At 48.2% G+C, this 26285-nt stretch overlaps 1 protein-coding gene across 1 annotated transcript in view; it reads left to right on the top strand.

Moving 5' to 3' along the window:
- The window catches only part of PDIA5 (protein disulfide isomerase family A member 5), a 91969-nt gene that overhangs the window by 31397 nt on the left and 34287 nt on the right, over positions 1–26285 (top strand). Inside the window, exons 4-8 of the mRNA XM_026494902.4 lie at positions 1965–2048; positions 2308–2353; positions 6347–6439; positions 10638–10698; positions 18528–18595. Coding sequence (XP_026350687.2) covers positions 1965–2048; positions 2308–2353; positions 6347–6439; positions 10638–10698; positions 18528–18595 — 352 coding nt within the window. The remainder of the gene's footprint in view (positions 1–1964; positions 2049–2307; positions 2354–6346; positions 6440–10637; positions 10699–18527; positions 18596–26285) is intronic.

The raw sequence follows: 26285 nt of genomic DNA, 5'->3' as shown, positions 1-26285 counted from the left end.
ATCCCCACAGGGCTTTAGGTGATGGTTTCCAGCACCCGGATTCCATGGGCTGCCCTTCTCAGGGGCTTTTGCTGCATCCTCTTTTTTTTTTTTTTTTTAAAGATTTTATTTATTCGACAGAGAGAGGGACAGCCAGCGAGAGAGGGAACACAAGCAGGGGGAGTGGGAGAGGAAGCAGCAGGCTCATAGCGGAGGAGCCTGATGTGGGGCTCGATCCCATAACGCCGGGATCACGCCCTGAGCCGAAGGCAGACGCTTAACCGCTGTGCCACCCAGGCGCCCCTTTGCTGCATCCTCTTGTCTGGAGATGAAATGGCCCATCTGGGTTTCCTTCCTTCCCCTGCAGACCCTTTCTCTCCAAGTGCCCTTGCCTCCTTGGGGGGCAACCATTGCCATGTGCTTAGCCTTTCCTTTTGGAGTTCATCATGCATTTTATTTGGAGTCCCCGCCGTTCGCCAGGCGCGGGGCTGGAAGCTGTGGTGGCTGCAGTGATGGCTGCCCCGGGAGGACTAAATAGGGTGGGAGAAGCCTGGGCCTGGGTTGAGGTGGGGGCAGGAGGGTGGCCTCCTCTCTGATCCACACCCATCCCTCCAGTAACACAGGCTTCTTGAATTGCAAAGTGCTTATTTACACTTAAAATGAGGTGCCACAATTTTGCTTGTCCATTCATGAGTGTTGCCTTTAGAATTGAGCTGAACGGTTTAATTTGTCTGTACTGGGGCTGGTGCACAGCTGTGTGGAGCCTGTGACTGTAGGAGGTGGTGAGGTATGTGAACGGGTGGGAGATGAAGGGACTTCCCTCAAGTGGCTGTCATTCCTGGCAGAACAAAGTTTCTCATGCGGTGTCATCAGAGGGGACCAGTGGGGACTGGTGGCTGAGATACCGTCACTGAGCCCATGCAGATCTGGGGCGACGGCCCTGTGAGCATGGGGTAGCTGGCTGCCTCTGGCTGGCCATTGGGCAGACTGGGCTGAGTGTGGTGAGGTTATGAGGAAAGCCGCGAGACAGGTGAGGTCGCTGAGCGGCTGGTGGAGGCTACAGGGGAAGCCAAACCTTGGAGAGGTTGGGGAGAGGAGGAAGAGCCCGAACAGGACAGGGGCCTACTTCAGAGTTGCCTGGAAGGCTCCTTAAAACACAGTTGCTCAAGTCCCCACAGAGTTGCGATTCAGTAGGTTTGGGATGGGGCTGAGAATGTGCACTTCTAGCAGGTTCCTAGGTGGTGCTGATGCTGCTGGTCCAGGATCCATTGATCTAACAGGAAGGAAACCAAGTTAGATGAGATCAGACACAAGCACTTTGTGAGCCGTCAATGGCACTGGACTGACGCTTCTTATTGGGAGAATTGTAAGACTGTACATATGGTGGATGCCTTGCTTCACGGAAGCTCTCTCCTTTCTCCCTGTGGCTTCTGTCAATACCCGTTCTGATTTCATAATTCCGTCAGCATTGTAGAACGTCTTCCGCTTACCCTGGTCAGATGCTGTCTAGCAGGTGGCATATGGCCCACATTCAAGCTTTAAAACCAAAAACTGGCTTGGGCGTGAGGCAGAGAGTCTGAAGTAATGATCTGGGAAGGGCCGGGTGAATCCCCCCAGATGCTTCTGATGAGTAGTCAAGATGGGGAGCCAATGATCTATACTGCAGTTTGTTTTCCTTCTTAGAAGGGACTCTCCATCCACTGTGCTTCTGGGCACTTGCTTGTCCAGAGCGGTCCGTGTTGCCCTCTGCGAGGAGTGATACGTCCTCCTTGTCTGCTTGTCTCTGTCTCTCTTGATCAGCCCATCTCCTGTTGGCTACCCTCCTTCCTCCGGTTCTCTGAATGCGTGTCTGCAGTCAGGCTCTTACCTGCTATGGAGAATTCCAAGGTACCCGGCTTTTCATAGGCCCCCAGCAGATTTCAGTCTGTCAACACCTTTGTGAGGACCTCCGGTAACAAATGGTTCCCGACATCTGTGTCTTTCAGTGATGCCGAGAGTAGAAAATTGTGCAAGAAGATGAAAGTTGACCTGAGCCCAAAGGACAAAAAGGTTGAATTATTCCATTACCAGTAAGTACATGTGGGCATTTCCAATTTCCAAGTAATGTGCTGAAAGCTTTCATTGGTATTCTCAGGGAATGGTGGTTTTTAGTTAGGTTAATTTTTATTTCAGAATGATCTTTTTTCCCTGTGTTTACAGTTCTTCTTCTTTTTTTTAATCTTGAACTGTGTTCAATAGCTGAATGTTATTAAGATGCCGCAGGAAACCAAAGGTAGGTATCGTCACAACCATTCTTAAAGTTAACACCTTTTTCTCCTCATTTGACAGGGATGGTGCATTTCATACTGAATATAACCGAGCTGTGACATTTAAGGTAAATTTACCTCCCTCATTCTCAGCAGAGGTAGAGTCTGAACGGATGCCAAGAGCCTGGCAGGTTCTCTCTGAGAGAAGGAAGGGCAGATTGCACAGATAGCTCTTCCAAATGACCTGAGGGATTCTTATCTCTAGAGCACATGTCAGCAGAATATCTGGAGAAGTTTGTAACTGTTAACACAGTGGGGATGACTGGCCTCGTAGATAAGTGTGTGAATCTATCAGCAGTCATCCGGGGAGGCATGTGACTGCACGTGTCTCCCCTTCAGAGGCCTGGGTGTCCCTTTGCTGTGGCATGAAGCCCTCCCTCATGTCCGCGGTAGTGTCCATGCCGGCTCTCCAAAGCCTGGGGGGCTTGCTGTGCCCAGGCTGGCACGGGGGCGGGACACGGGCAGGTAGGCACCTGTCGGCAGATGCAGCTTTTTTCACATGACGTGCTGGTGTCATGAGTTCTCCCTGCTACAGATCCAATTTAGAAGTACAGGGAGAGAAGCATCAATGAAAATAGGTGTGGAGGGCCTGGGGCCCGCAGGTGCCGTTCTCACACAGCAGCTGCCCCCGCCCCGAGTCCTGCCCTTGCCCTGGGATTCTCCTCCTCCAGCGTACCCGTTCTCTCGTCAAACCACTCTCCTCCTGTGGCTGGTCCAGGCAGCATCCCCTGCCCTAGCCAGGGCCATGTATTCCTCCTCTTCCCAGCGTAGGCAAAACTTAGTTTTTCCAACTCCCCTGCTTCGGTGACGGGCTTGGACCCCACGCTCCTCTCTCTGTCTCTCTCCGTGTCCTTCCAGTCTTTCCTATCTGTCCATCTGTCTGTGTGGCCGTAGGACCTCTCTCCTCTGCCGTTCTTCCTTAGCTCCGCGGTCATTTCCTATTTATCTACCGGCACTCGTTCTTTTTTAAGTCGCTACAGCTTTTACCTTATACAGACTCGGCCTGATTACTCATCTTAACACCCACTTAGACACTTAGAGAAGGTTCTACCAACTAGGGTTGCTTAAGCCTCTTATTGTGTATTAAGACGTCAGCTAAAGCCCTGGGAGAGAACATGTGCTCCCCAGGAACGAGGTGTAGCTGGGTGGGGGAGGGGGAGAGTGCTGTGCAGTGATGGAAGGGGGGGCTGGGGGCTTTTTGTTTTAGTTTTGGAGGCTTTGTCCAGTGTACATTTAGTGGCTCCCTCTGAGCCGGCTGTCCTGGGATCACGGAGCCAGAAAGAGCAGCTGCTCGGAACTGTAGTAGCTGGGAAGGAGCAAGGAGCCCGAGTAGTCCGAGCTGGCCTAGCTAGCGGAGGCTGAGTCCTGGCCTTTGTCCACCCCTTACCAAGACCAGGTGTGTGGCATCTGCTCATGTTTGTCCTTCCTGTGATTTCCAGCTGGAGACGAGAGCTAAGCGTTGGACAAGGTCAGAGTCTTTAGTGGAGAGAGAGCATTCTTAATGCCAGGGTCCCCAAAGCCCACAGGGCCAGCAGGGACTGGGGTAGAGTCCCTGGAATTCTCCAGAGCAAGAGGGAGTGGCAGAGTGTCTTCATGACTACCTGATAGCTTCTGCTCTTCATTCAGCAGGAGTGGCCAAGACCCCAGCCCTCCTTGGCCACAGGTTGCTTTCCTTTCAGGGATCCTCCCGGGCCTCGATCTCTGGAGAGACAGAGGGTCGCTGACAGGGTTGGGTGCATGGTTGCAGGCTCGCGCTCTGCTGTTGTTGCTGTCCTGCTCGCTGGTTCAGCAGGGACCCGGTCACAGGCACTGCGCTGTGGCCCCGAAAGAAGCCAGAGGCCAGAGTGAGAGTAAAGAGAGGAATCTCCCGTGTAAGTGGCCTTTTGCTGGTCAGCAATCTGTCCGGCAAAATCCTTACTCTGTGTAAGTGGTGAGGACCAGAGGTCCCTGGAAGCCGAAACTCAGATGAGCCTCTGATGACCTTCTCCCAAGGCCGTGTAGCTGTGAGTGTGGTTTCCCAGCCACCAAGATGTCCTGAGAACCAAGGTGTGAGTGTGGGGCCATTTCCCCAGATTCAGAGCACCCAGAACAGGAGGGCTGAGGGCGTGAGGCATTCCAGGTACTGCTCCTTGCGGACTCTTTGCACCCAAGATCTTGTTGGGCAGACTGATTTGGAGAGAACCTATGGATGGGATTATTCACCGTCAGTTAAACAGGAATAACCTCCCCCTGAAAAGCAAGTATGATGATTTCTGTTATTACATTAGCAGAGGGGACTCCTTTCCCTTTTGCATCCACATGTCTTTTCTCCCTGATGCTGAGGCGGGGCTGGCAGTGGGGGAATGGGAACCGGCACTCACCCTTTACCTCAGCTCATGCTGATGTGCGGACAGGAGCCCCCTGAGAGCAGTAGTTCCTAACCTATTTTGGGTTCCTAATCCCACTGAGAATCCCCTGAAAGGCATTGATCTTCTCCCTAGAAACAGTATGTTTGCATAAAGTAAATGTAAAATGTGGTCATGTGACTAAATGTAAATGCAAGTAAAGTAACGTATTAAATAGTGCTTTCATGGGAGTCTGAGGTCTGGCAGACTCCTGAAGGCTGCCGCACACCCTGCATTGAGAACCGCTGCCCCAGGTATTTCTGAAACAGATGAGCACCTAGAAGCATCTTTCTCACATGGCCCAGGCGGACAGGTGCCTCTGCAGCTGTGGGTGAGCATGGGTTTCAGGAGGCCCTGTCACTTCCATTTCCGCTTGTATTGTCACAGCGAAGCTTTGACAAGGACAGAGAGGCAGATCTGCCTTTGCCGTGGTAGAAATGGCCCCTCTTCTTTTGCCAGGAGGTGTTTCACAGCTCCAGTTGGATGACCAGGGAGCATTACCTGAATGAAATTCTACGAAATGTTAGCTGTCTCCCATTCTTCCATGGTGGCTCTTTCCAAACAGGGGTGTCCAGAACGGGTAGGCTCACTGACGTCCTGTGTGTGTGACCAGTGGATGGGCTGAACACAGAGCCTTGTTAAGAGGGTGTTTCCTTTTCTCACCTCAGCCCACCTCCCTCCCACCACACTTGTGGACACACCCAGCTTGTCCTCTGCTGGTTGGAACTTGATTGAAGTGAACAGAAGTCACCAAATCTTGCATCAGTTGGGGGACACTAAGGGCTCTGTGTTGACATGGAGGTTGGCTGGTTTCTGGTACTCATTACTGGCTCTCACAGATTTTGAGCCCATTTCCCAGAGTGACTGCCGGAGGGGAGGGAATGCCACTCCTGTCCCGGACCGGTGAAGTGTGGCAGGGGTGGAGGGCAGTGGAGGGACATGGCCCCTGTGTCCCACCCCACATGTGTCTTCCCCAGAGGGGGTGAGGTTTGAGGTAGTTGTCCACGTGACAAAGACTATTTAAGCCCTTTAACCTGAAGGTCTTTGTCAGATCTTCATCCTGAGTGTCTAGAAAGGGGTCTTGGGAGAGAAGTACAGCAACCAGGCAGCCACAGAGATGAGCATCCTGCTTGAGCCCCACACAGAGGATGCAGGATTTAACGTACTCCCAACCCGGTTTGGATCACACAGAACTGAGCAGGTGACAAGTAGGTGTGCTTACCTTCTTGTGGGATTGACAGTTTTGGTGCATGAATGTAGAGACCTTGGACAGGACTGGAGACCTTGATTCAAATTGATCAGAGAGCTTCCTGGAGGAGATGAGACCTAGCCGAAGCAGGAGTGTGTCTCTGGTTTGAATAAGCCAATGAATTGTCTCAGATCTCGTTTCTGTCCATGAAGAAGCACAGAGGTATGGATCAGCTGGCAAGAGTCCAGTGTCACGTGGCTGATGAGTTTTGGTGGAGGTGCTGAGGGTGCATTTTTAGGCCCCTCAGCAGTGACGTCAGTGGGCAATGGAATTGTACCCCCCCCCATGCGGTTGGCCACATGCCACGTGCAGACTCTTTCCACAGGCATGTGGGGCTCTGGGCAGGGAGATGGGGCAGGTTCCTGATTTCCCCACCTCCCTCTTCGCCTGGCTAAAATGAGTTTTCCCTCCTCTGTTCCTTTCCTCAGTCCATAGTGGCCTTTCTGAAGGATCCAAAAGGGCCCCCACTGTGGGAAGAAGATCCTGGAGCCAAAGATGTTGTCCACATTGACAGTGAAAAGGTAATTTATTCCCCATCAATTCTGGTAGACACCAGAAGCCTCCCCCACCCAAGTGCTCCCTAGGAGAGATGCCCAAGGAAATGAGAAAGGGAAGTTTTCAGGGATGAGTTGTGCTTTCTCCAAGGGAGCTGGACTGCCAGGCCCCTAATATTTGTTCTCCTTCCCAGCTCCGCGATGGAACCCACAGGAGATCACAGGCTGGCTGCTTGAGAGCTTCTTCCCTTCTTCACTGCCTTATTTAATGTATTTTAATGGGTTTAGATTTTCCTCATAGGAATATCCATTTAAATGTCCTTTCCTTATTATGTAACTCAGTCGTCTCTGGGATTGGCTTTGTGTATGTGGGTGTTTAAAAGCAGGGTTTTTTTGTTTTTGTTTTTGTTTTCTTTAAGAATAATCTCAGAGGTTTCGGTTGGATTTCTGGAGACTTGGGTCAGGTCTCTACAATTCTAAGTCATGTAAATTGGAATGAATTATTTATCCTCTTAAGCTTTCATTTCTGGATTTGGCTAGGACGGGGGGTCGGGGTAGAACGAGGTTGATTTATAGTCTCCATACAAGCCTGAGCCTCCTTCTTTCTAAGCCTGCCCCACCTGACCTGAACGTGCATCTTTATCCTTGGGTACCTTCCTTGCTTGGCTCTGCCTTTACATGGGATGGCGAGAACATCTTTGTTATATTCCCAGTAGTCTGTGAGGCAAGCAGTGCTGTATTGTAGATGGAAGGAGAATGTCCTTTTATATATATATATATGAGATACTGTTGACGTACAGTGGTGTATTAGTTTCAGACCTAGAGCAGTGATTTGACAGTTCTGTATATTACACAGTGCTCACCTCCGTAAGTGTGGTTGCCATCTGTCACGATACAAAGTTACTACAGTGTTATTGACTATATTCCCTATGTTGTACTTTTCATTCCTGTGACTTGTTTATTTTATAACTGGAAGTTTATACCTCTTAATCCCCTTCACCTAGTTCACCTATTGCCCAACCCCTTTCTCTCTGGCAACCACCAATTTGTTCTCTGAATTCAATCAGTCTGTTTCTGTTTGGTTGGTTGGTTTTGCTTGTTTGGTGTTTATTTATTTATTTATTTATTTATTTATTTTTTAAAGATTTTATTTATTTATATGACAGACAGAGAGACAGCCAGCGAGAGAGGGAACACAAGCAGGGGGAGTGGGAGAGGAAGAAGCAGGTTTCCAGCGAGGAGCCTGATGCGGGCTCGATCCCAGAACGCCAGGATCACGCCCTGAGCCAAAGGCAGATGCTTAATGACTGAGCCACCCAGGCGCCCCTGTTTGTTTGTTTTTTAGATATATAAGTGAAAACATATGGTATTTGCCTTTCTCTGTCTGACTTATTTCACTTAGCATTATACCTTCTAGATCCATCCATGTTGCTGCAAATGGTTAAGATCTCGTTTCTATGGCTGAGTAATATTCCATAGTATATATATGTCACATCTTCTTTATCCATTCGTCTGTCGATGGACACTTGAGCTGCTTCCATAATTTGGCTATTGTAAACAATGCTGCAGTAAACACAGGGGTGCATAGATCTTTTCAAGTTAGTGTTTTCATATTCTTGGGGTAAATACCCAGTAGTGGAATTACTGGATCATATGAAATTTCTATCTCTAATTTTTGGATGAACTCCCTACTCTTTGCATCATGGCTGCACCCGCTTATATTCCCACCAGCCGTGTGCGAGGGTTCCTTTTCCTCTACATCCTTGCCAGTGCTTGTCATTTGTTTTTGTGATACGAGCTGGAGAATGTTTGTTCTTATCTTGATAATGTCAAATGTAGTTTTTATCTTCCTCTGCCTTTCTTCCCTTTTCATTTAAAATTATTGACCCTTATTGCTTGTTAGCCTAAAAGAAAAGGATGTCATTTATACTTTCTGGAGGACGGATCGTGTGTGATCATTGTGGGCTAACCCAGAAGGTCTGTGGCAATTTGAATTACGGGGCTGGACATCAACATTTCTCTGGGATAGAACATGCCAGTATCGTCAGAAGATAAAAAACAGGGGCGCTTGGGTGGCTCAGTTGCTTAAGCGTCTGATTCTTGATCTTAGCTCAGGTCTTGATTTCAGGGTCGTAAGTTCAAGTCCCACAGTGGGCTTCGCGCTTTTTGTGTGTGTATGTGTGTTTAAAGATGAAAAGCGCATTGAGGGCAAGGGAAGAGGGGCAGATGTCAGGAGGTGGTGGCCTCTATGCTTGTAGTTATGAAAAACCAAGCAGCCTAAACTCACTGTTGCTCCTGGGCAGATTTTGTGATAATGCGCATTTCTAGTCTTTCAGGAAAGTGATTGCCTGTCACCTCCCTCCCCTAAGATGTTCATGTCCTGAAACGCCAAAGATCGTTCTTCTGTAACCAGAAATACTAAGCAGAAAAAATGTTTTCACACCTGCAGGCAGTACTCGTGTTACACTTTGTGCTGGTTTCTCTCCCATTGAAGTCTAAGGTGTCGCCGCCTTTCTGCTGATCAAATCCCCGCGTAAAATAACTAAAAGTTCTAAATTCAGGTTTGAATTGCTGATTCGTATTTGTGAGCTTAGAATTCCACACGTTGAAGGCAGTTAAGCATCTTTGAACGTAATGCAGTATTTGTTTCTACCCAGGTTATTGTCACATGCTCAGAAAACCCTTTTCGTCTCAGATCTTTACCAGGGTTTATCTCCAGGGATTTCAGAGGATCATTTTCAAAGCGTTTGCATTTTCTACCCATTGTCAGGGTCAAAGATCTTAGTAATTTTTCCTTACAATGAGTAGAATTACTTAATTCTAGTTACTTAAACAACAGTGAACATTTTCAGAATTTATTATAAAATGTTTTGAATTCCTAGAAAATATTTGTAATATTTTTTATCTAACTGAAAAATTGTAAATAATACATATACATTGTTGAAAATTTGGAAAATACAGCTTAAGCATAAAAGAAAAAAAGTTACCCTGTCCCTTCCCATTGAAAGATACCCACTGCTGGTATTTTCTCTAGCCTTCCAGGCTTTCAACATAATGCATACATAAATATTTTTACTCACAAAAGTGTCGTTGCATTTTATATGCTGCTTTGTAACTTGCTTTTCCCCCCACTTAATGTAACATGCATATCTTATTGTGACGTTAAATATTCCTCTTCATCGTTTTTAATGATGCACTAGTATTCCATTGCGTGGAATGAACCCTCATCTATTTACCTAATGCCTTGTTGCTGCCAGAAAGCTGCATTTTGTAATCTCCTTTTATTTTCTTTATTATTCAAAAGAGAAAAACCTCTAATTTTCTTCTATGGAAACTGGTTAGAGAAGCGAATTATTTTAATCAGAACATGCTCTGTCATCGCGCTTCTCTGCAGTCCTTGATAGATTTGCTTTTTCCGGGACATCGTTGACTCTCGTTGGAAAAAAGGTCTCCAACCCTGCTTTACACTGAAGCCTCTCCAGTAGCGCTGCTGTGACCATTTGTCTTTTTACATTTATTGTATTTATTTAAGAAATAATTATGTATTGCCTAATAACGTGCCAGGTGCTATTCTAAGGGTTTTTACAAATACAAATGATTTGTTTAGCTTGTAACCCCCTGGGGCTTGGGGGCTCACCTCATCTGTATGCTCCTGTGCACACAGGGGACTCCGGGGCACATGGACGGTGGGGCAGGGCTGGGGAAGAGATTAGCAGGTGTGGGTTAACCCTGTGTTACTCTAACGAGCAGATAGATCCCCATCTGGCCGAGTCGGGCTATGAGAAAACAACCATCCCCACCAAACAAAAGCACTCCATAAATCACATGAAGGGGCAGCCTCGTTGAGCCGCATGGGACACGAATAGCTCCTTGCGGTCTTTGAATTATTCAGGCAGAGCTGAAAGTAAAGCTGGTAGCCTGGTGCTGACTACTTCATCACACTGAGTGGCCTTGGCAAAGCCATGGACCCCCTCGGGGCCTCAGTTTCCCCGTCTGTAATATGCGGGGATGGTATAGATTGTCTCGATCACCCAGCTCCTGACCGGCCGTGACTCTGACCGCACGCACCACACCTCAGGTCAGACCGCGGGACTTCTGCAGTGCTTGCCCACGACCCTCCAGCCACCTCCCCTGGCTGGCCAGGGCGGTGGGCCCCTGAGCCCACGTGGCCTCCCTGTCGTTTTCTTGTGTATGTGACCTGCCGTGTTCTCTGTTTGTGCCTCAGGACTTCAGACGGCTCCTGAAGAAGGAAGAGAAGCCACTCCTGATGATGTTTTATGCTCCCTGTGAGTGACCTTTCTCTTTTGGACCAGAGTTAGTTGTTCAGACTCTTGGAGGGGCAGCTGAGGGGTGGGAGGCAGGGTACTGAGAACTAGCCCCAGTGCTCTGAAAATGCGAAGTGTGTCCCTCACCCCACTGTCTGTCTCTGTGCCTCTTTGCCTTTCCATCCGGCTCCTCCCTTCCTGCTGTCCACATCAGTTTTTCTCTCATAGGATGAGCATCCTTCTGCCTTCTTCACCCTGAGCTCCACCCCGTGACAGCACAGGTCTCCTCTCCAGACACTCCCGCCGTCTCCTGTTCTGTGCCCCTCTGCCTCCTGGGGGCCTGAAGCCCTCTCCCCCAGCTGCGTGCCTGGTGGAGCCATGCCTCCGTCTCAGCGTCCTCTCTGAGGTGCTGCTGCTGCTGCTCGCTGTCCAAACGCTGGCTGGCCCCCAGGGCAGCTGACCGCCCAGCTCTGGCTCCTGCACAGCTCTGCTGGGGCCACCTGTTTGGTGGGGGGGGTCGGGACCAGGGACAAAAGGGCCCCGTATTTTGGTTCAGTCTCTTGATGAGGCAGGAGACCATAGCAACAGCAGAAAGACCATTGAGATGACAGCCAGAAGACCCAGGTTCCAATTCCCTCTGTGCCACCAGCGAGCTGGGTGACCTTGGTCAAATCCTTCACCTCTCTGCCCCTCAGTTTCTAGTTCTATAAGAGAAGGGGTTGGATCAGACCAGTGGCTTTCGGAGTTTTTTACTGTATTTCATAGTATTCATGTAAAAATATTTTTCATTGCAACCTAGCACTATAAGTATACACACTATAAGTATAAACAATATATATACACACACATATAGATACATAAATTATATATATATATACCTGAATTACGTAATTTATGTATACTTATAGTAAATAAGCTGAATAAGTAAGCTGAAACAATTTTTTTTTAAAGATTTTATTTATTTATTTGACAGAGAGACAGCCAGCGAGAGAGGGAACACAAGCAGGGGGAGTGGGAGAGGAAGAAGCAGGCTCCCAGCGGAGGAGCCTGATGTGGGGCTCGATCCCAGGACTCTGGGATCACACCCTGAGCTGGAGGCAGACGCTTAACAACTGAACCACCCAGGCACCCCATAAGCTGAAACAATTTTACAAAACCCATACTTACCCTTACTACTTGCTGTCCACTCTGCCAGATGCAGGACACACTATTTTCTTTTCCTATTTTGTTTTATTTAGAAGTTATTGGTTTTTCTTACTATTTCTTTTTTTTTTTTTTTTTTAAAGATTTTATTTATTTATTCAACAGAGATAGAGACAGCCAGCGAGAGAGGGAACACAAGCAGGGGGAGTGGGAGAGGAAGAAGCAGGCTCATAGCAGAAGAGCCTGATGTGGGGCTCGATCCCAGATCGCCGGGATCATGCCCTGAGCCGAAGGCAGACGCCCAACCGCTGTGCCACCCAGGCGCCCCTGTTTTTTTTCTTTCTCCTTTTGACTTATTTCACTTAGCATAATGTCCTCAAGGTCTATCCATGTTGTTGCAGGTGGCAAGAGTTCATTCTTCCTTATTGCTGAGTAGTATTCTGTTGTATATATATCCCACATTTCTTTATCCGTTCATTCATTGTTGGATATGTAGGTTGTTTCCCTATCTTGGCTATTGTATATAATGCTGCAATAAACATGGGGATGCATATATCTTTTCAAATTCATGTTCCTGTATTCTTCAGATAAATACCCAGTAGTGAAACAGCTGGATCATATTCGTAACTTTTTGAGGGATCTCTGTACTGTTTTTCATAGTGGCTGCACCAATTTACATTTCCACCAACAGTGTACAAGCCTTCCTTTTTCTCCACATCTTTGCCAACGCTTGTTATTTCTTATCTTTTTGATAAAAGCCATTCTGACAGGTGTGAAGTGATATATCATGATGGTTTTGATTTGCATTTCCCTGATGATGAGTGATGCTGGGCATCTTTTCTTAATGTCTGTTGGCCATCTGTATGTCTTCTTTCCAGAAATGTCTGTGCAGATCCTCTGCCCATTTTTTAATCGGATTGTTTAGTTTTTTTGTTGCTGAGTTGTATGAATTCTTTATATATTTTAGATATTAACCCCTTATCAGATAGATGATTTGCAAATATCTTCTTCCATTCAGTAGGTTGCCTTTTAATTTTGATGATGGTTTCCTTCAGTGTACTGAAGATTTTTAGTTTGAAGTAGTCCCATTTGTCTATTTTTGCTTTTGTTTTCCTTGCCTTTGGAGTCTGCACCACAAACACATAGCTAAGATTCATGTCAAGGAGCTTACTGCCTACATTTTCTTTTAAGAATTTTACGGTTTCAGGTCTTACATTCAAGTCTCTAACCCATTTTGAGTTAATTTTTGTGTATGGCGTAAGATAGTGGTCTAGTAGTTTCATTCTTTTGCATATGGCTGACCAGTTTTCTCAACACCATTTATGAAAGGGCTTGTTCTTTCTCTGTTGTATGTTCTTGGCTCCTTCATTAGAAGTTAATTATCTATGTATGTGTGGGTTTATCTCTGAGCTCTCAATTCTTTTCCATTGATCTGTGAATCTGTTTTTATGGCAGTACCATATTGTTTTGATTATTATGGCTTTGTAGTATAGTTTGAAATCAGGGAGCATGATACCTCCAGCTTTGTTCTTCTTTCTTATGATTGTTTTGACTATTTGGGATCTTTCGCAGCTCATAAAAATTTGAGAATTATTTGTTCTAGTTCTGTGAAATATGCCATTGCAATTCTGATAGGGATTGCATTGAATCTATAGTTTGCTTTGGGTAGTATGGACATTTTAACAATATTAATTCTTCCAATCCATGAGTGTGGAATATCTTTTCATTTATTTGTGTCATCTTTAGTTTCTTTTATCAGTATCTTATAGTCTTCAGTATGAATACAGGTCTTTTACCTCCTTGGTTAAATTTATTCTTAGGTATGTTATTCTTTTTGATGCAATTTTAAATGTGATTGTTTTCTTTATTTCTCTTTCTGATAGTTTATTATTAGTGTATGGAAATGCCACAGATTTCTGTATATTGATTTTGTATCCTGTGACTTTACTGAATTTACTTATTAGTTCTAACAGTTTCTGGGTGGAGTTTTTAGGGTTTTCTATATATAGTATCATATCATCTGCAAATAGTGACAGTTTTACTTCTTCCTTTCTGATTTGGATGCCTTTCATTTCTTTTTCTTGCCTGATTGCTGTGGCTAGGACTTCCAATACTGTGTTGAATAAAGGTGGTAAGAGTGGACATACTTGTTTTGTTCTTGATCTTAGAGGAAAAGCTTTAAGCTTTTTCCTGTTGCATATGGTGTGAGCTGTGGTTTTGTCATATATGGCCTTTATTATGTTGAGGTATGTTATCTCTATACCCACTTTGTTGAGGATTTTTATCATAAATAGATGTTGAATTTTACTGAGTGCTTTTTCTGTATCTATTGAGATAATCTTATGATTTTTATCCTTCATTTTGTTGACATGGTGAATCATGGGGATTGGTTTGCAGATGTTGAACCATCCTTGCATCCCTTGAATAAATCTCACTTGATTGTGTTGTGTGATCTTTTTGATGTATGGTTGAATTTGGTTTGCTAATATTTTGTTGAGGACTTTTACATCTCTGTTCATCAAGGATATTGGGCTATAATTTTCTCTTTTTGTGGTGTCCTTCTGGTTTTGGTATCAGGGTAATTTTGGCCTATAAAAATGTGCTTGGAAATATTCCCCTCCTCTTCAATTTTTTGGAAGAGTTTGAGAAGGATAGGTATTAAATCTGGTCCTGGACTTTTGTTTGTTGGCAAGTTTTTAATTACTGATTCAAACTCCTTGCTAGTAATTAGTCTATTCAGGTTTTCTGTTTCTTACTGATTTAATCTTAGAAGATTGTATGTTTCTAGGAATTTACATATTTCTTCTAAATTGTCCAGTTTGTTGGTGACCCATCGTCCATACTAGTCTCTTATGATCCTTTGTATTTCTGTGATGTGAGTTGTAACTTCTCATTTCCGTTCTGTTTACTCTTAAAGGCCTGCCTTGAATCCCCCTTCTTGAGAAGTTCTTTGAGAAAAGACTCCTCCCATTTCCACCTGAGTGATCATGCCTCCCTGGATGGCTATCCTTCTGTGAGGTCCTGGTGGTTCTGCCTGACTTGGGCCTGTGGTTTATTCACCATGACAATAGCCTCTCCCCTTCCCCTGTTGATTGCTGGGTGTCCCTCTAACCCAGCTTCCTCTCAGACACCTGCTTGCATATAGAAAGGAGGCCCTGGTGTCCCACTTCTTGTTAGATCTGGCTCTGCTCAGAATGGTCTGCACTTTAACCCTGGGTCATTCTTTTCATTAATGTTCACTGGGTGGTTTCACCCCTTTTTGTTTCTTCTTGGAGGAATCTTATTAACTGCCCAGCTGTGAGTTGCTTCAGGAATTGTCCTGCCTACCCAACGCCTTGAGGACAGGGCTTCCTACAGTTTGTTTCAGAACCCTTCAGAACTCAATGCATTGGTTGAATGAAACTAAAACAGAGTATGTGTCAGTATATATACGTGTCGCAAGGCAGGATCATGGTGTAGCCACGTGGATTTCAGTGTAATGACACTAGTTGATCACTTACAAAGAGTGGTTCCCTAGCAGTTTGCGCTAGACTATGCGAGCCATCTCTCCCCAGCCCCTCCCCAGGCTGTCTGGCATTGTGCCCATCCTCCTCACCACAGCAGGCAGAGGGGCAAGCATAGTTATTGTCTTTATGTAATGGAAAGCTGGGGTAGGAGAGGTTAGACCCCTTGTTGGTGTCACAGAGCAATTAGTTGGGGAAGGGGGAGAAAACCCTGAGCTGTTAAGTTCAAATTTGTGGAAGGGTCAGACTGAAGGCCTCCTGGGTCCCAGCTAACCCCAGGACTCTTTTGTTGTTGTTTATATTGAAACAAACTTGTGCCTTTATTATACTAGTCCACTCAAGCCTTCATGGCTTCATAATTCAGCTTATTCCTGGAAACACCAATTCCCTAAGTGGGAAGTCTTTTAGGACTCTGATCCTTTGATCATGTTTGGGGTGAATGAACCCAAAGGCAGTGGGAGGCTTTACTTCTTCTTCTTTTTTTTTTTTAATTTTAAGTAGCTTTTTTTTTTTTTTTTTTGCGATTTTATTTATTTAACAGAGAGAGACACAGCGAGAGAGGGAACACAAGCAGGGGGAGTGGGAGAGGGAGAAGCAGACTATCCGCTGAGCAGGGAGCCCGATGCGAGGCTCGATCCCAGGACCCTGGGATCATGACCTGAGCCGAAGGCAGATGCTTAATAACTGAGCCACCCAGGTGCCCCAGGAGGCTTTACTTCTGCCAAGGAATCCAGTCCTCAGGACCTACTGCTTATTCAGTAAATGTTTGTTGACTGAATTAGTGAGAAAGTGAAAGGGTGACTGCTCTAACTTTGGGGATTTGAGAGTGACAATAAGTCTTATTTCTTCCCCTGCCTCTCAGTTGAATCCGTTGAAAGATAAATTCAGATAGAGATCACAGTACCAGCTCTATTTTTGGTAAAGTTAAATTGGAAACTGGCTTGGCCCAGAGCTTCCTATTACTCTACCCATCACCTCTTCATCTCACTAACTTCTTCTCCCCAAACTGCTGGGCTCTGTCCACGGGGAGTTTGGAGGACGCGGTGGGTAAGGTTGCTGCAGGCTGCAGACGGGTAGAGCTGGACTAGAGATGCCACCCCTGTGGGGACGGTTCATAAATTAAGCTCCTGACTGATGAATGTGGCCCAGCGGGTGTCAGACCTCCCACCACCTCATCAAGTCACCAAGTAAAGAGAGGGTGAAAGCAAGTACCCCCCACCCCCACTCATTTTCCCTCCCGAGAGTGACAGCCTCTGTCCGCCGTGGAGGAGCTCCCCCACCGCCGCAGACCTCCCAGGGGCACACACTCGGGTCTTGTGCTCACGGTGCCTTCCCTGCCGAGTGTCAGGCGCGGTCCTTCAGCTGCAGGGCAGGTGCTGCCTCCACTCCACAGATGGCAAAGCTGAGGCTCAGACCGCGTACGCAGGCTTACGCTGGCAGCAGATGGTCTAGGGGAGATGCAGACCTGGGTCTCCTTGGAGCCGAGCTGCTTCCTCTGCTGTGCGGCCTGTTGTCCCTACTGTGTGGCATCCAGCATGGGGCATGGGCACACGGCCGAGGTGGCCTGTTGTTCCTGTGTCCAGCCTCTCTGAATTCCCACAGTGGGAACAGTGTCCCCTGACAAATGTCATGTTCCTTTCTTCATGACACCTGTGGGGATGGTGCTGTGTGGGCTGCTGGAGAGAGGTACATCGTGTCTTCTGAGGGCAGGAGCTGTGGGCTTGTGCTGTGTGCTGACCTCGCAACAGCTCCCACTCTCATGAGTCTCCCCAAGTCTGAGCCTGAACTAATGGCATGGGCCTGAGCCCACGCTTCCTATGCCGGCGTGTGTCCAGTGTGTGTCCATCTGTCTGCAGGCAGGAGTGTCAGGGAGGGGCCATGGGCACTTGGGGAGTTCCATGTCACAATGGCCTGCATCACATTTGGTTCAGTAGACGTGGTGCTGGGGAGGTTCCAGTGGTCCCAGGGTAGCTTGGACCCGCTCACAGTTCTCCAGAGTCTGTGTGTGACCCGGTGGGTAAGAGCACCTCTCTGATCTGTATTACTCTGCCCGCAGTCTGCCACGGCGTTAGCTAACATGGATTAGAGCTTGTCAGCCTGCTGCTGCATGGCCCTGTCCCCACTGTGTCATGTTGAGATGAGATCCAGCCTGACACGGGGTTCTAAACAGCTTTGGTGTCAACGGCCTTCAGGTGCGTCTCAGAGCCTTTTTGCAGCAGGGTGGCTGTCAGAAAGAGTAACAGCCTGTCATGTCAGAATTCCTTATGTCTGAAGAAACCCGTGTGTGTGTCCTGTGGGATCAGTGCTGAAATGTGGCCTGCTCCGACTGATGCCAGGTGGGGCGTGCTTTTAAATCAAGGTCACTCTGAGTAGTAGTGGATCTTTGGAGCCTGGCTGTCTGGGCCCCATGTCCCCCAAAGCTTGGGGGCCTTCACCATCCCAGGAGAAGAATGAGACTGTGGTAGACCACAGAATCCCAGAGGGTTGAGCCACAGACATCATGGAATCCTCTGTCAGTGCTGGAGGGGCCCTGAGGTTGTCTGCTCCAACCCTCCTCATTTGCCAGAAGGAGCCGTCAGCCAGAGAGGAGAGGTGACCTGTCCAGGGCCATGCAGCGCATGATGGGAAGACAGGCAGTCAGGTGTGCCAATCCTGGCCTGGCACTCCTGCCACGAGGCCTGAGCCGGTGCTTTCGTACCCAGCCCATCTCTGCCCATTGCCTCATTATTCCTGTGGATGGAGGCAAAGCAGCATGGAAATCCCAAAGCTCATCGTATCTGTGGTTGTACAGTTTCTTCCTGATGGCTTCTGGTTCATGTTCATTCGTAGCCCCTGACTGGGCAGCGAGGGGAGGCTTTGAGCTGTGCTTTCCTGTCGCTATTCTGGTTCCGGAATTCCCGGGGAACTCATCGTGACTAGCCCTAAATTATTCCCTGCTTTGCCCTTCTCCAACCATGTCGTGTTTGCTTAGTCAGTCCCACATTTATTGAGGGACTGCTGGGCTGTGTCCTGATTTCTGCCGTTGAGATTGTAAGCTCTTTGGAGGGCAGGGCCTCTGCCTCCTGTTCTTTCTGTGTCCCCAGGGCCTGGGGCAGTCCTGCCCTTCTGCAGGCTGGGTCAGTGTTTGCTGCCAGAGGTCAGCCTGAGGGGAGGGGCCTGGCACCTGGTGTAACTGCATCTACTTTCTCTCCTGCCTGTGATTAGGGTGCAGCATGTGCAAGAGGATAATGCCACATTTCCAGAAGGCTGCGACCCAGCTGCGAGGCCACTTCGTAAGTGAGGCCCATGGGCCTGGCAGGGCTGGCCGGCTCACCTGGAGAGGCGGTAGGAGGAGGGGCTCGGGTGGGTTTGAAAATTGTGAGGACTTCCCCTCCTGCTGCTCTCCCTGCTCCCTGTGCATGTGATCCAGACCTGTCCTTGGTGGACAGTGAGAACTCTGCAGGGTTGCTGGGACCTGGAGAATCTGGTACTTGTCTGACCAAGGCCAGTGATGCAATAGCCCCGAAACCAGAAAGAAGCACAGGTGGTATTGCTGGGTGACCAGGGGCCACCAGCAGACCATCAGGGCTCCAGGATGATTGGGGCTGGGGGCCAAAGTGGGCCGAGGCTTCTGGTGCTGGGTAGCCCAGTGGCAAAGGAAGGGGTGTGGTGACCAGTGGTGGGCCCAAAGCACAAGCGGGTTCAGGGAGCAGTTTCCTGCTGGGCTTGCCAAGGCTGTGGCTCCTGTGGGGTGAGACGACAATGTCCAGAGGTAGTCCAGGCAGGGAGCTGGAGACCTGAGCTTGCAGGCGCTCTCTGAAGGAGGGTGTGCAGAGCATGAGGGGATGGGAGGCAGACAGGAGCCAGGGTTGTCTCGGGGATGCTCCCCTTTCAGGGACAGGAGGGAGAAGAGGAGCCACTGAGGAAATGGGCCTCAGGAAGGAAGAGCAACCAGGATGGTGCAGGAAGGGCATGGGAGGCTGGGCATTCAGCCCTCACCAAGCTGAGGACCCCTCACGGATGGTCCTCATCATCTCTCTGCAGCCCGCACCCGCCAGCCTTGTCCCTTCTCCGCTGTGTCTATTCAGTTTTGCACTTACCCTGAGCCACAGAGATGTTGGGGCAGGGGGGCTGTTTTGTGTTTGTTTTCATTGGCGGCAACAGCAAATGAACTGCTGGCTCCTCTAGGGAGCATGGAAAAATCCAGGCACGTTTTATGAAAGGTTGTGGAGAGGAGAGCCATCACGGTGGGGCTGGCCAGAGTCCTATGAAGGGAGTTCTGAGGTCTTAAAACGGAATCGTGATATTTACAGATCAAATTAAGTTGGTGATTAGTTCAAAGTCAATTTAGAAAGTTGACATGGTAGCACCTGGGCATGGTGATAGCCCCGCCAGCAGAGCTGGCTGCAAGATTGGGTTGCAGAGAGCCAGTGCTTTCTCTTTTGACCTCATTCTGGGGCAACATCCAGGTCCTGCTTGTTTCTCACTAATGAATTTTTAGCAACCTGCCTAGAGATGTTTGGCCTTGGGGTACAGATACATCACTTGGGGGGAAGTTTCACTTTGCATTTTGGGGCCTCAGTAGATAGCATATTTCACGATTATTTTGCCTGGAGAAAAGCCTTAATTGCCCAGTGTTCTCCCTACCCACACTTGCTTACCCTTCGAAAACTCCTCAGCTCGACTTCCTGGCTCAGCGGTGTGGCAGCAGTCAGACAGCTCCAGCCCCAGTCAGATCACAGATGCCCGGCCAGCTCCGCTAGGGCAGGCGAGGTCTTGGGGCCAGTCTTGTGCAGCATCCGGAAGATTCTCAGCCAACGGCGCATCTCCCTGCTGAGCTCAGTATTCTTCCCAGCCCCTCCTGTGCTCCCACAGAGCTTGTCCCCGCCATGCGTGGCCAGGTCTGCACCTCTTTGCTTTTATTCCAGATCACGTTGTTCACCCATTGATACTAATTATAATATGATTTTCTCACTGTAGTGTGAGCTTCTTGAGCCCTGGGGCTCTGTTTGGTTCATGTCTGGTTCTTCAACACAAGCACAGGGCCAAGCTCCTAGTGGTACCCCGTAGGTGCTGATGAATGAATGAATGAGTGTGTGGCTTATTGCTCCTGGGGACGTTTTATTTTAAGCTCTGCATTTACGTAAAAAATGATGTTCCTGGTTTTTGTTTTTGTTTTTTTTTTTTTTGAGATTTTATTTATTTATTTGAGAGAGAGTGCATGTGAGTCGGGGGAAGACATAGGGAGAGAGAATCTCAAGCAGACTCCATGCTTGGTTCGACAACCCTGAGATCATGACTTGATCCCAAACCAAAAGTCGGATGCTCAAGCGACTGAGCCACCCAAGTGTGCCTCCTTTTTAAAGGAATTCAGAGCATCAGTTATTAAGGACAGAGACAAAGTGGGATGGATGCTTGTGGGATGAGGGCTTTCCCCTCGGCCTTGGGCTCATATGAGGCTCTTTGTCAAGATTAGCCCTGAAGATGACTTGTTTTAAGGGTACCTGCTTCCAAAAAAAGGAAAAAAAACAAAAAAACAGCAGTGCCTGCTTCCCCTGCCTGGGCCCACGTCAAGAAACATAAAAAGTGACCCTTCCAGTTCCCTAGACAACATTACAGAAAACTCAGTAGGGTCGTCTGGGTGCCTGGAGAGCCTGGCGGGTCAAGCCCAGCTTTGGCCAGGTGTTAGTTACCTTGGCCTAAGGCATCTGTGTTGTGTGAACTCAATTCATTTCCTTGCTTCTGTATTTTCTTGTGTGGGGTAGGTTTTGTTCTGTTTCTTAGGAAAGCACCTTTGGAAAGTTCTCACCCTTTCCCGGCTCCATACATGGGGAACGGGGTGTGGCCACATGCACACGACCCGCTGCAGGAGGCCTCCAGAGGCCAGGGCTCGTGGTATAGCCACGGCTCCCCCAGAAAGAGGGCGACCAGAAGCATGATTCCTTCTGTCCTCACCCACAGGGCAGAGATGGGCTGCTAGTCCCCAGAAATCAACCACTACCCCCTCACCACTGCTGAAACCCAGCTGGACGAGCATGTCCCATCTCTGCTTCGTCTTTGTCATCTTTTTTTTTTTTTTTAAGATTTTATTTATTTATTTGACAGAGAGAAAGACAGCCAGCGAGAGAGGGAACACAAGCAGGGGGAGTGGGAGAGGAAGAAGCAGGCTCCCAGCAGAGGAGCCCGATGTGGGACTCGATCCCAGAACGCCGGGATCACGCCCTGAGCCGAAGGCAGACGCTTAACGACTGAGCCACCCAGGCGCCCCTTGTCTCTGTCATCTTGAGCCCTTTTCGGCTAGCCGTGTCTGTGGCAAGGGTCAAAAACCTTCCTCCTCTACCGATGTCTTGGGAGATAGCCAACTTGATGATGTCTTTAAGATGGAAGCCAGGCCAGGTCAGGGATGCTCAGCCTTTGCCATTTTCCAAACTCAGATCTGCCTCTCTCTTGCTGTCATTAACGTCTGGTGACTCATCGGTGTCTGTCCCATGTACTGCTGCTAGTTGACATCCTCGTCAGCAGCCATTGCTGCTCCCTGTCTCAGAGCAGCCTTTGGAACCTGTCCCGTCTGCCTCTGCTTCCCAGCTTTGCTAGGTACTGAGGTCCACTGAGTCTTTTGTTAACCTTGGCCATGATGGGCCATCTAGGTTGGCCCGACATGGGTCGGTCATGGTGACAGACTTGGGCAGATCAGACTCTGGTGCTGGCTCTTACTAACCAGCTAGGAGATCTCGGGCACGTAGGCTTGGAGTCTCTGTTTCCCTATCTGTAAAATGGGGGTGATGATGCAAACCCTGTCTACCTCACTAGGTTGTTGTGAAGAGCAAGTAGCTGGTGTGTGGAAATAGCCCTGTAACCTACAGACATTTCACAGACGCCCATGATTGACCCCTCCACTGCTCTGGGCTTACTCTTCCTCCCACTCACTACATGAGGGTGCTCCCAAGGTTCCTCTTTTCAGCCTCTTTTCCTATTAGGACAGTGGAGCAAGGGCTTGGCACTGTGCTTTCCTTATTGTGATGGTCCTTCCTTCAGTGATTTTCTCTACGTCCATAGTTTCAACAAAATATAACTCCATGGAGCTTGAGTCCCTAAGTTCCAGTACCGTGTATCAGACTGCATTTTTCTCCCTATGTCCCAAATGCAGGGTGTCTAAAATGAAACACGGTATCTTTCCACCCAGCAGACTGCCAGCTTGCTTTCATGGCTCTTCCCAAGTACCCCAGGCTCCTTTGCCAACATGCCTTTTTACCGGGGCCTCATCATGCATCTCTCTCCCTCACATCTTCCATCCTCTCTCTGCCCACCATCCTGGGTCAGGCCCTGGTTAGCCCACACAGGGTGATTGCTAGAGACTGCTGACTTCTCTCCCTGACCACCCATGACTTGCCCCTTACAGCCTGACCTGCTTATATTTTTAAAAAGGGGGGGGGAGGGGCTCCTGGGTGGCTCAGTTGGTTGAACGTCCAACTCTTGGTTTCAGCTCAGGTCATGATCCCAGGGTCCTGGGATTGAGCCCTGCTCAGCAGGGAGTCTGCTTGTCCCTCTCCTTCTGCCCCTTCCCCTGCTGGGCTCTCTCTCTCTCTCAAATAAAATAAATAAAATCTTAAAAAAAAGAAATGCAGCTGGAAAACCCTCCAGCACCCCCTGAATACAGTCCTGGTTTCTTAGACATCAAAGCCTTGTCCAGAGTGAGCTCCGTGAACCCGTCATCCTTCTCTTCCTGCCTCCTCCTGTGCCCTACAGTCCTGTTAAACCAGCATCTTCCCTGCTTCTTGGGCTGCATCTTGGTTTGTCTCACTTCTGTGCCTGTGGAAGCCTTCCCCTCCCTTGCGCACCAGCTCTGTGAAGCTCCCGTGCTTGTTCCCGTTGGACTGCGAGGCAGAGCGGGTCACGCCAACCGAACGGCACCAGCACATGTGGCTCCAGGTCAGGCCTTGTGGCCTTAACTTTTAGGCTGAGGCCAGTTTTGCATCATTTGGCTTTCCAGACTCAAAAAAGAGTTTGTACATAGTTGTTCAAGAAATATTTATCTTGGGGCACCACGTGGCTCAGTCGGTTGGGCATCTGCCTTCGGCTCAGATCATGATCCTGGGGTCCTGGGATTGAGTCCCACATCAAGCTCCCTGCTTGGCGGCGACTCTGCTTCTCCCTCTGCCTGCTGCTTCCCCTGCTTGTGCTCTCTTGCTCTCTCTCATAAATAAATAAAATCTTTAAAACGATATTTGTCTAGTTAATAAATGCCCAAGGGGCACAAGAGTACCAAAAAACTCAAAGCATTGTAAGTTCATCATAAGCAAGGGTGGTTTGGTTTGCCTTAAAGGATGACAAATCTTTGGTAGAAATTGAGAGATGGGGACAGTCCTAAGCAAAAGGACTAGAAGACATAAAGTAAGGGCCAGGGGGACACAGCACGTATTCTGGAAATTTGGGCAGAATTGCGGAGCTTCATAGGAGTATTAATGAAAACAGCTAACTTATTTTTTTTATTAATTTATTTTTAAAATTTTAAATTCAATTAATTAACATATACTGTATTATTAGTTTCAGGGTAGAGTTTAATGATTCATCAGTCTTATGTAACACCCAGTGCTCATTACATCCCATGCCCTCCATAATGCCCATCACCCAGTTACCCCATCCCCCCACCTCCCTCCCTTCCAGCAACCCTCAGTCTGTTTCCTATGATTAAGAGTCTCTTATAGTTTGTCTCCCTTTCTGATTTTATTTTGTTTTATTTTTCCCTCCCTTCCCTTATGCTCCTGTTTTGTTTCTTAAATTCCACATATCAGTGAGATCATATGGTAATTGTCTTCCTCTGGTTGACATATTTCTCTTAGCATAATACTTTCTAGTCCCATCCGTGTTGTTGCAAATGGCAAGATTTCATTTTTTTTGATGGCTGAGTCATATTCCATTGTATCTGTACATACCACATCTTCTTTATCCATTCATCTGTCAGTGGACATCTGGGCTCTTTCCATAGTTTGGCTATTGTGGACATTGACAGCTAACATATTTTGAGAGTTGTAGATACTTTACTTTGAGTGTTCTAGATTCTTTACCTATACTCTATCACAGCAATGACAAGAGGTGGCTGCCGATGAGGAAACTGAGGCACACAGGCAACTGTTCAAGGAAATGCGTCTACTGAGTGGGGAGGTAGGACCCAAACCCAGCATCCTGACACCTGCGCCTGGGCTCCTCACCGCCGTGGTATATTGCCATCTGCAAGGTGCCTTAGACGGCAAGCAGCCCAACTTCCTCCCTGTGCAGTGGGTCTCAGACTGTCCCATTCCTGGGAGAATAAAATCTTAGGCCCTAGCAGGTACACAATTAAGGGTTTTATAAGAAAGAAGAATTCAAAAATGAGATAGGGACCGTATGGTCTTGGACTGTGGCGTTAGATGCTAGCCCATATTCTGTGGAATTGAAAGGTTTTGTGCAGGGAAGTGATGTAATGAAAGAGGAGGGTGAGGAAGAGGAATCTCATGGTGGATGTGCGCTGACACTAGGGAGATCAATTAGAATAAAAAAGGACTTTAAAGTAGACAATTATTACTGGAACAGGCTGCTGAATCCATCTGGGGAAATGAGCAGAATGGCCTTTAGAGGGTCCCAGGGCTTCTAGTAATTCTATTTCAGGCTTATTCTCCCTGTGTTCGTTGCAACATCCCACAGATGAGCAGCTGGGGGGAAGTATCAGTGATTTAGTAAGCATTTATTATGTGCCTACTGAATGCCAGGCATTGTGCTAGATACCTAAAACAGTTGGAAAGACATGTTTAGATGCCTCTAGGGATGGCGCTGCCAGAGGCATGGGTGGCTCTCATCACCAGGAGGATTTGATAGGAAATCAAGAACTTGGTGATGGTTGAGCACCTAGTTTTGTGCTGAGTCTTCTGATGTGGGTCATCTTATTCAGTTCTCTAGAGAGCCCTGTGACTACTTTCATCACCCATGTCTCCCACACAAGGAGCCTCAGTGAGGGTGAGTGACTTGCCCAAGGCCACATGATTCCTTAGTGGACGCAGTCTTCTGAACCAAGTTCATTGTCCACTGAAACTACTGTTTTCCTTTTTCTCTTCCTATGTTTCCTTCTATGTTGTTCAGCAAAATCAGTTTCCTGGGTTTCTTCTCTCTGCTTCTGTGACTGTTCCTGGCTTTTTGAACTTCCTTTCCCCTCCCCTCCATGCTGCCCTGCTTCATGGAACAGTTCTCCTGTGTCTGGCCACTCTGTCTTCATTCTCTCGTAAGAACAGATTCAAGGTCCTCTCTCTGGACACCTGATATTGCTCTAGAAAACAAGATTCCTGCTTCAGGGAAGGAGTGTTAGGGGACTCTGGGTTGCTCTAAGTATTTAGTAACACGGCTACTAAAATTCTCCTTTCCCACTTAGGGGTGTTGGATATGGGGGCCCCTACAACCAGGACAAGTGCAGACTTCGGAGATGGTCCAGTCGGGCTATAGGTGATGGTTGTAAACAGGAGGTGAGAGGCAGGGGATCTAGCAGTCTGGAGGGAGGAGAGTCAGGCCGGTGGGTTGTCATGAGAGCACACTCTCTCCTTGGCCACATAGGAGCTCTGAGGTCTGAGAACATTGTACACAAAGCCGAGGTGGACAGACGGACATTGCGGAGGGGCCGAGTGGTGACTCAGTAACTTAGGGAGGAGTTCAACTGTAGTTGACATGGGCAGGGAGAAGGCATAATGCATACTTGGGTGGCAGTAGCCCCACTCTAGGACCTGTTTAAACTTGGTAGCAAGGACGGGTGTCTTCCTCAGCCCTCAGAACTTTGTTTCTGCTCTGGGATGGCTCCCCCTGCAGGGCAAGTGAAAGGAGCACCTCTGCAGAGGGCGGCACCTGGCCCAGACCCTGCATCTCCCAGAGCTCTGGGCCATCATTCCCAGTTGGGTTAGCTTGCCTTGCTCCCCTGCTGCCCGGGGCTGCACGTCAGGCTGTGAGGCTTTGTCCCCTTCATCT

Source organism: Ursus arctos, unplaced genomic scaffold (genome assembly GCF_023065955.2).
Source record: "Ursus arctos isolate Adak ecotype North America unplaced genomic scaffold, UrsArc2.0 scaffold_4, whole genome shotgun sequence".
NCBI lineage: Eukaryota > Metazoa > Chordata > Mammalia > Carnivora > Ursidae > Ursus > Ursus arctos.
This window is presented reverse-complemented; position numbering and strand designations above follow the sequence as displayed.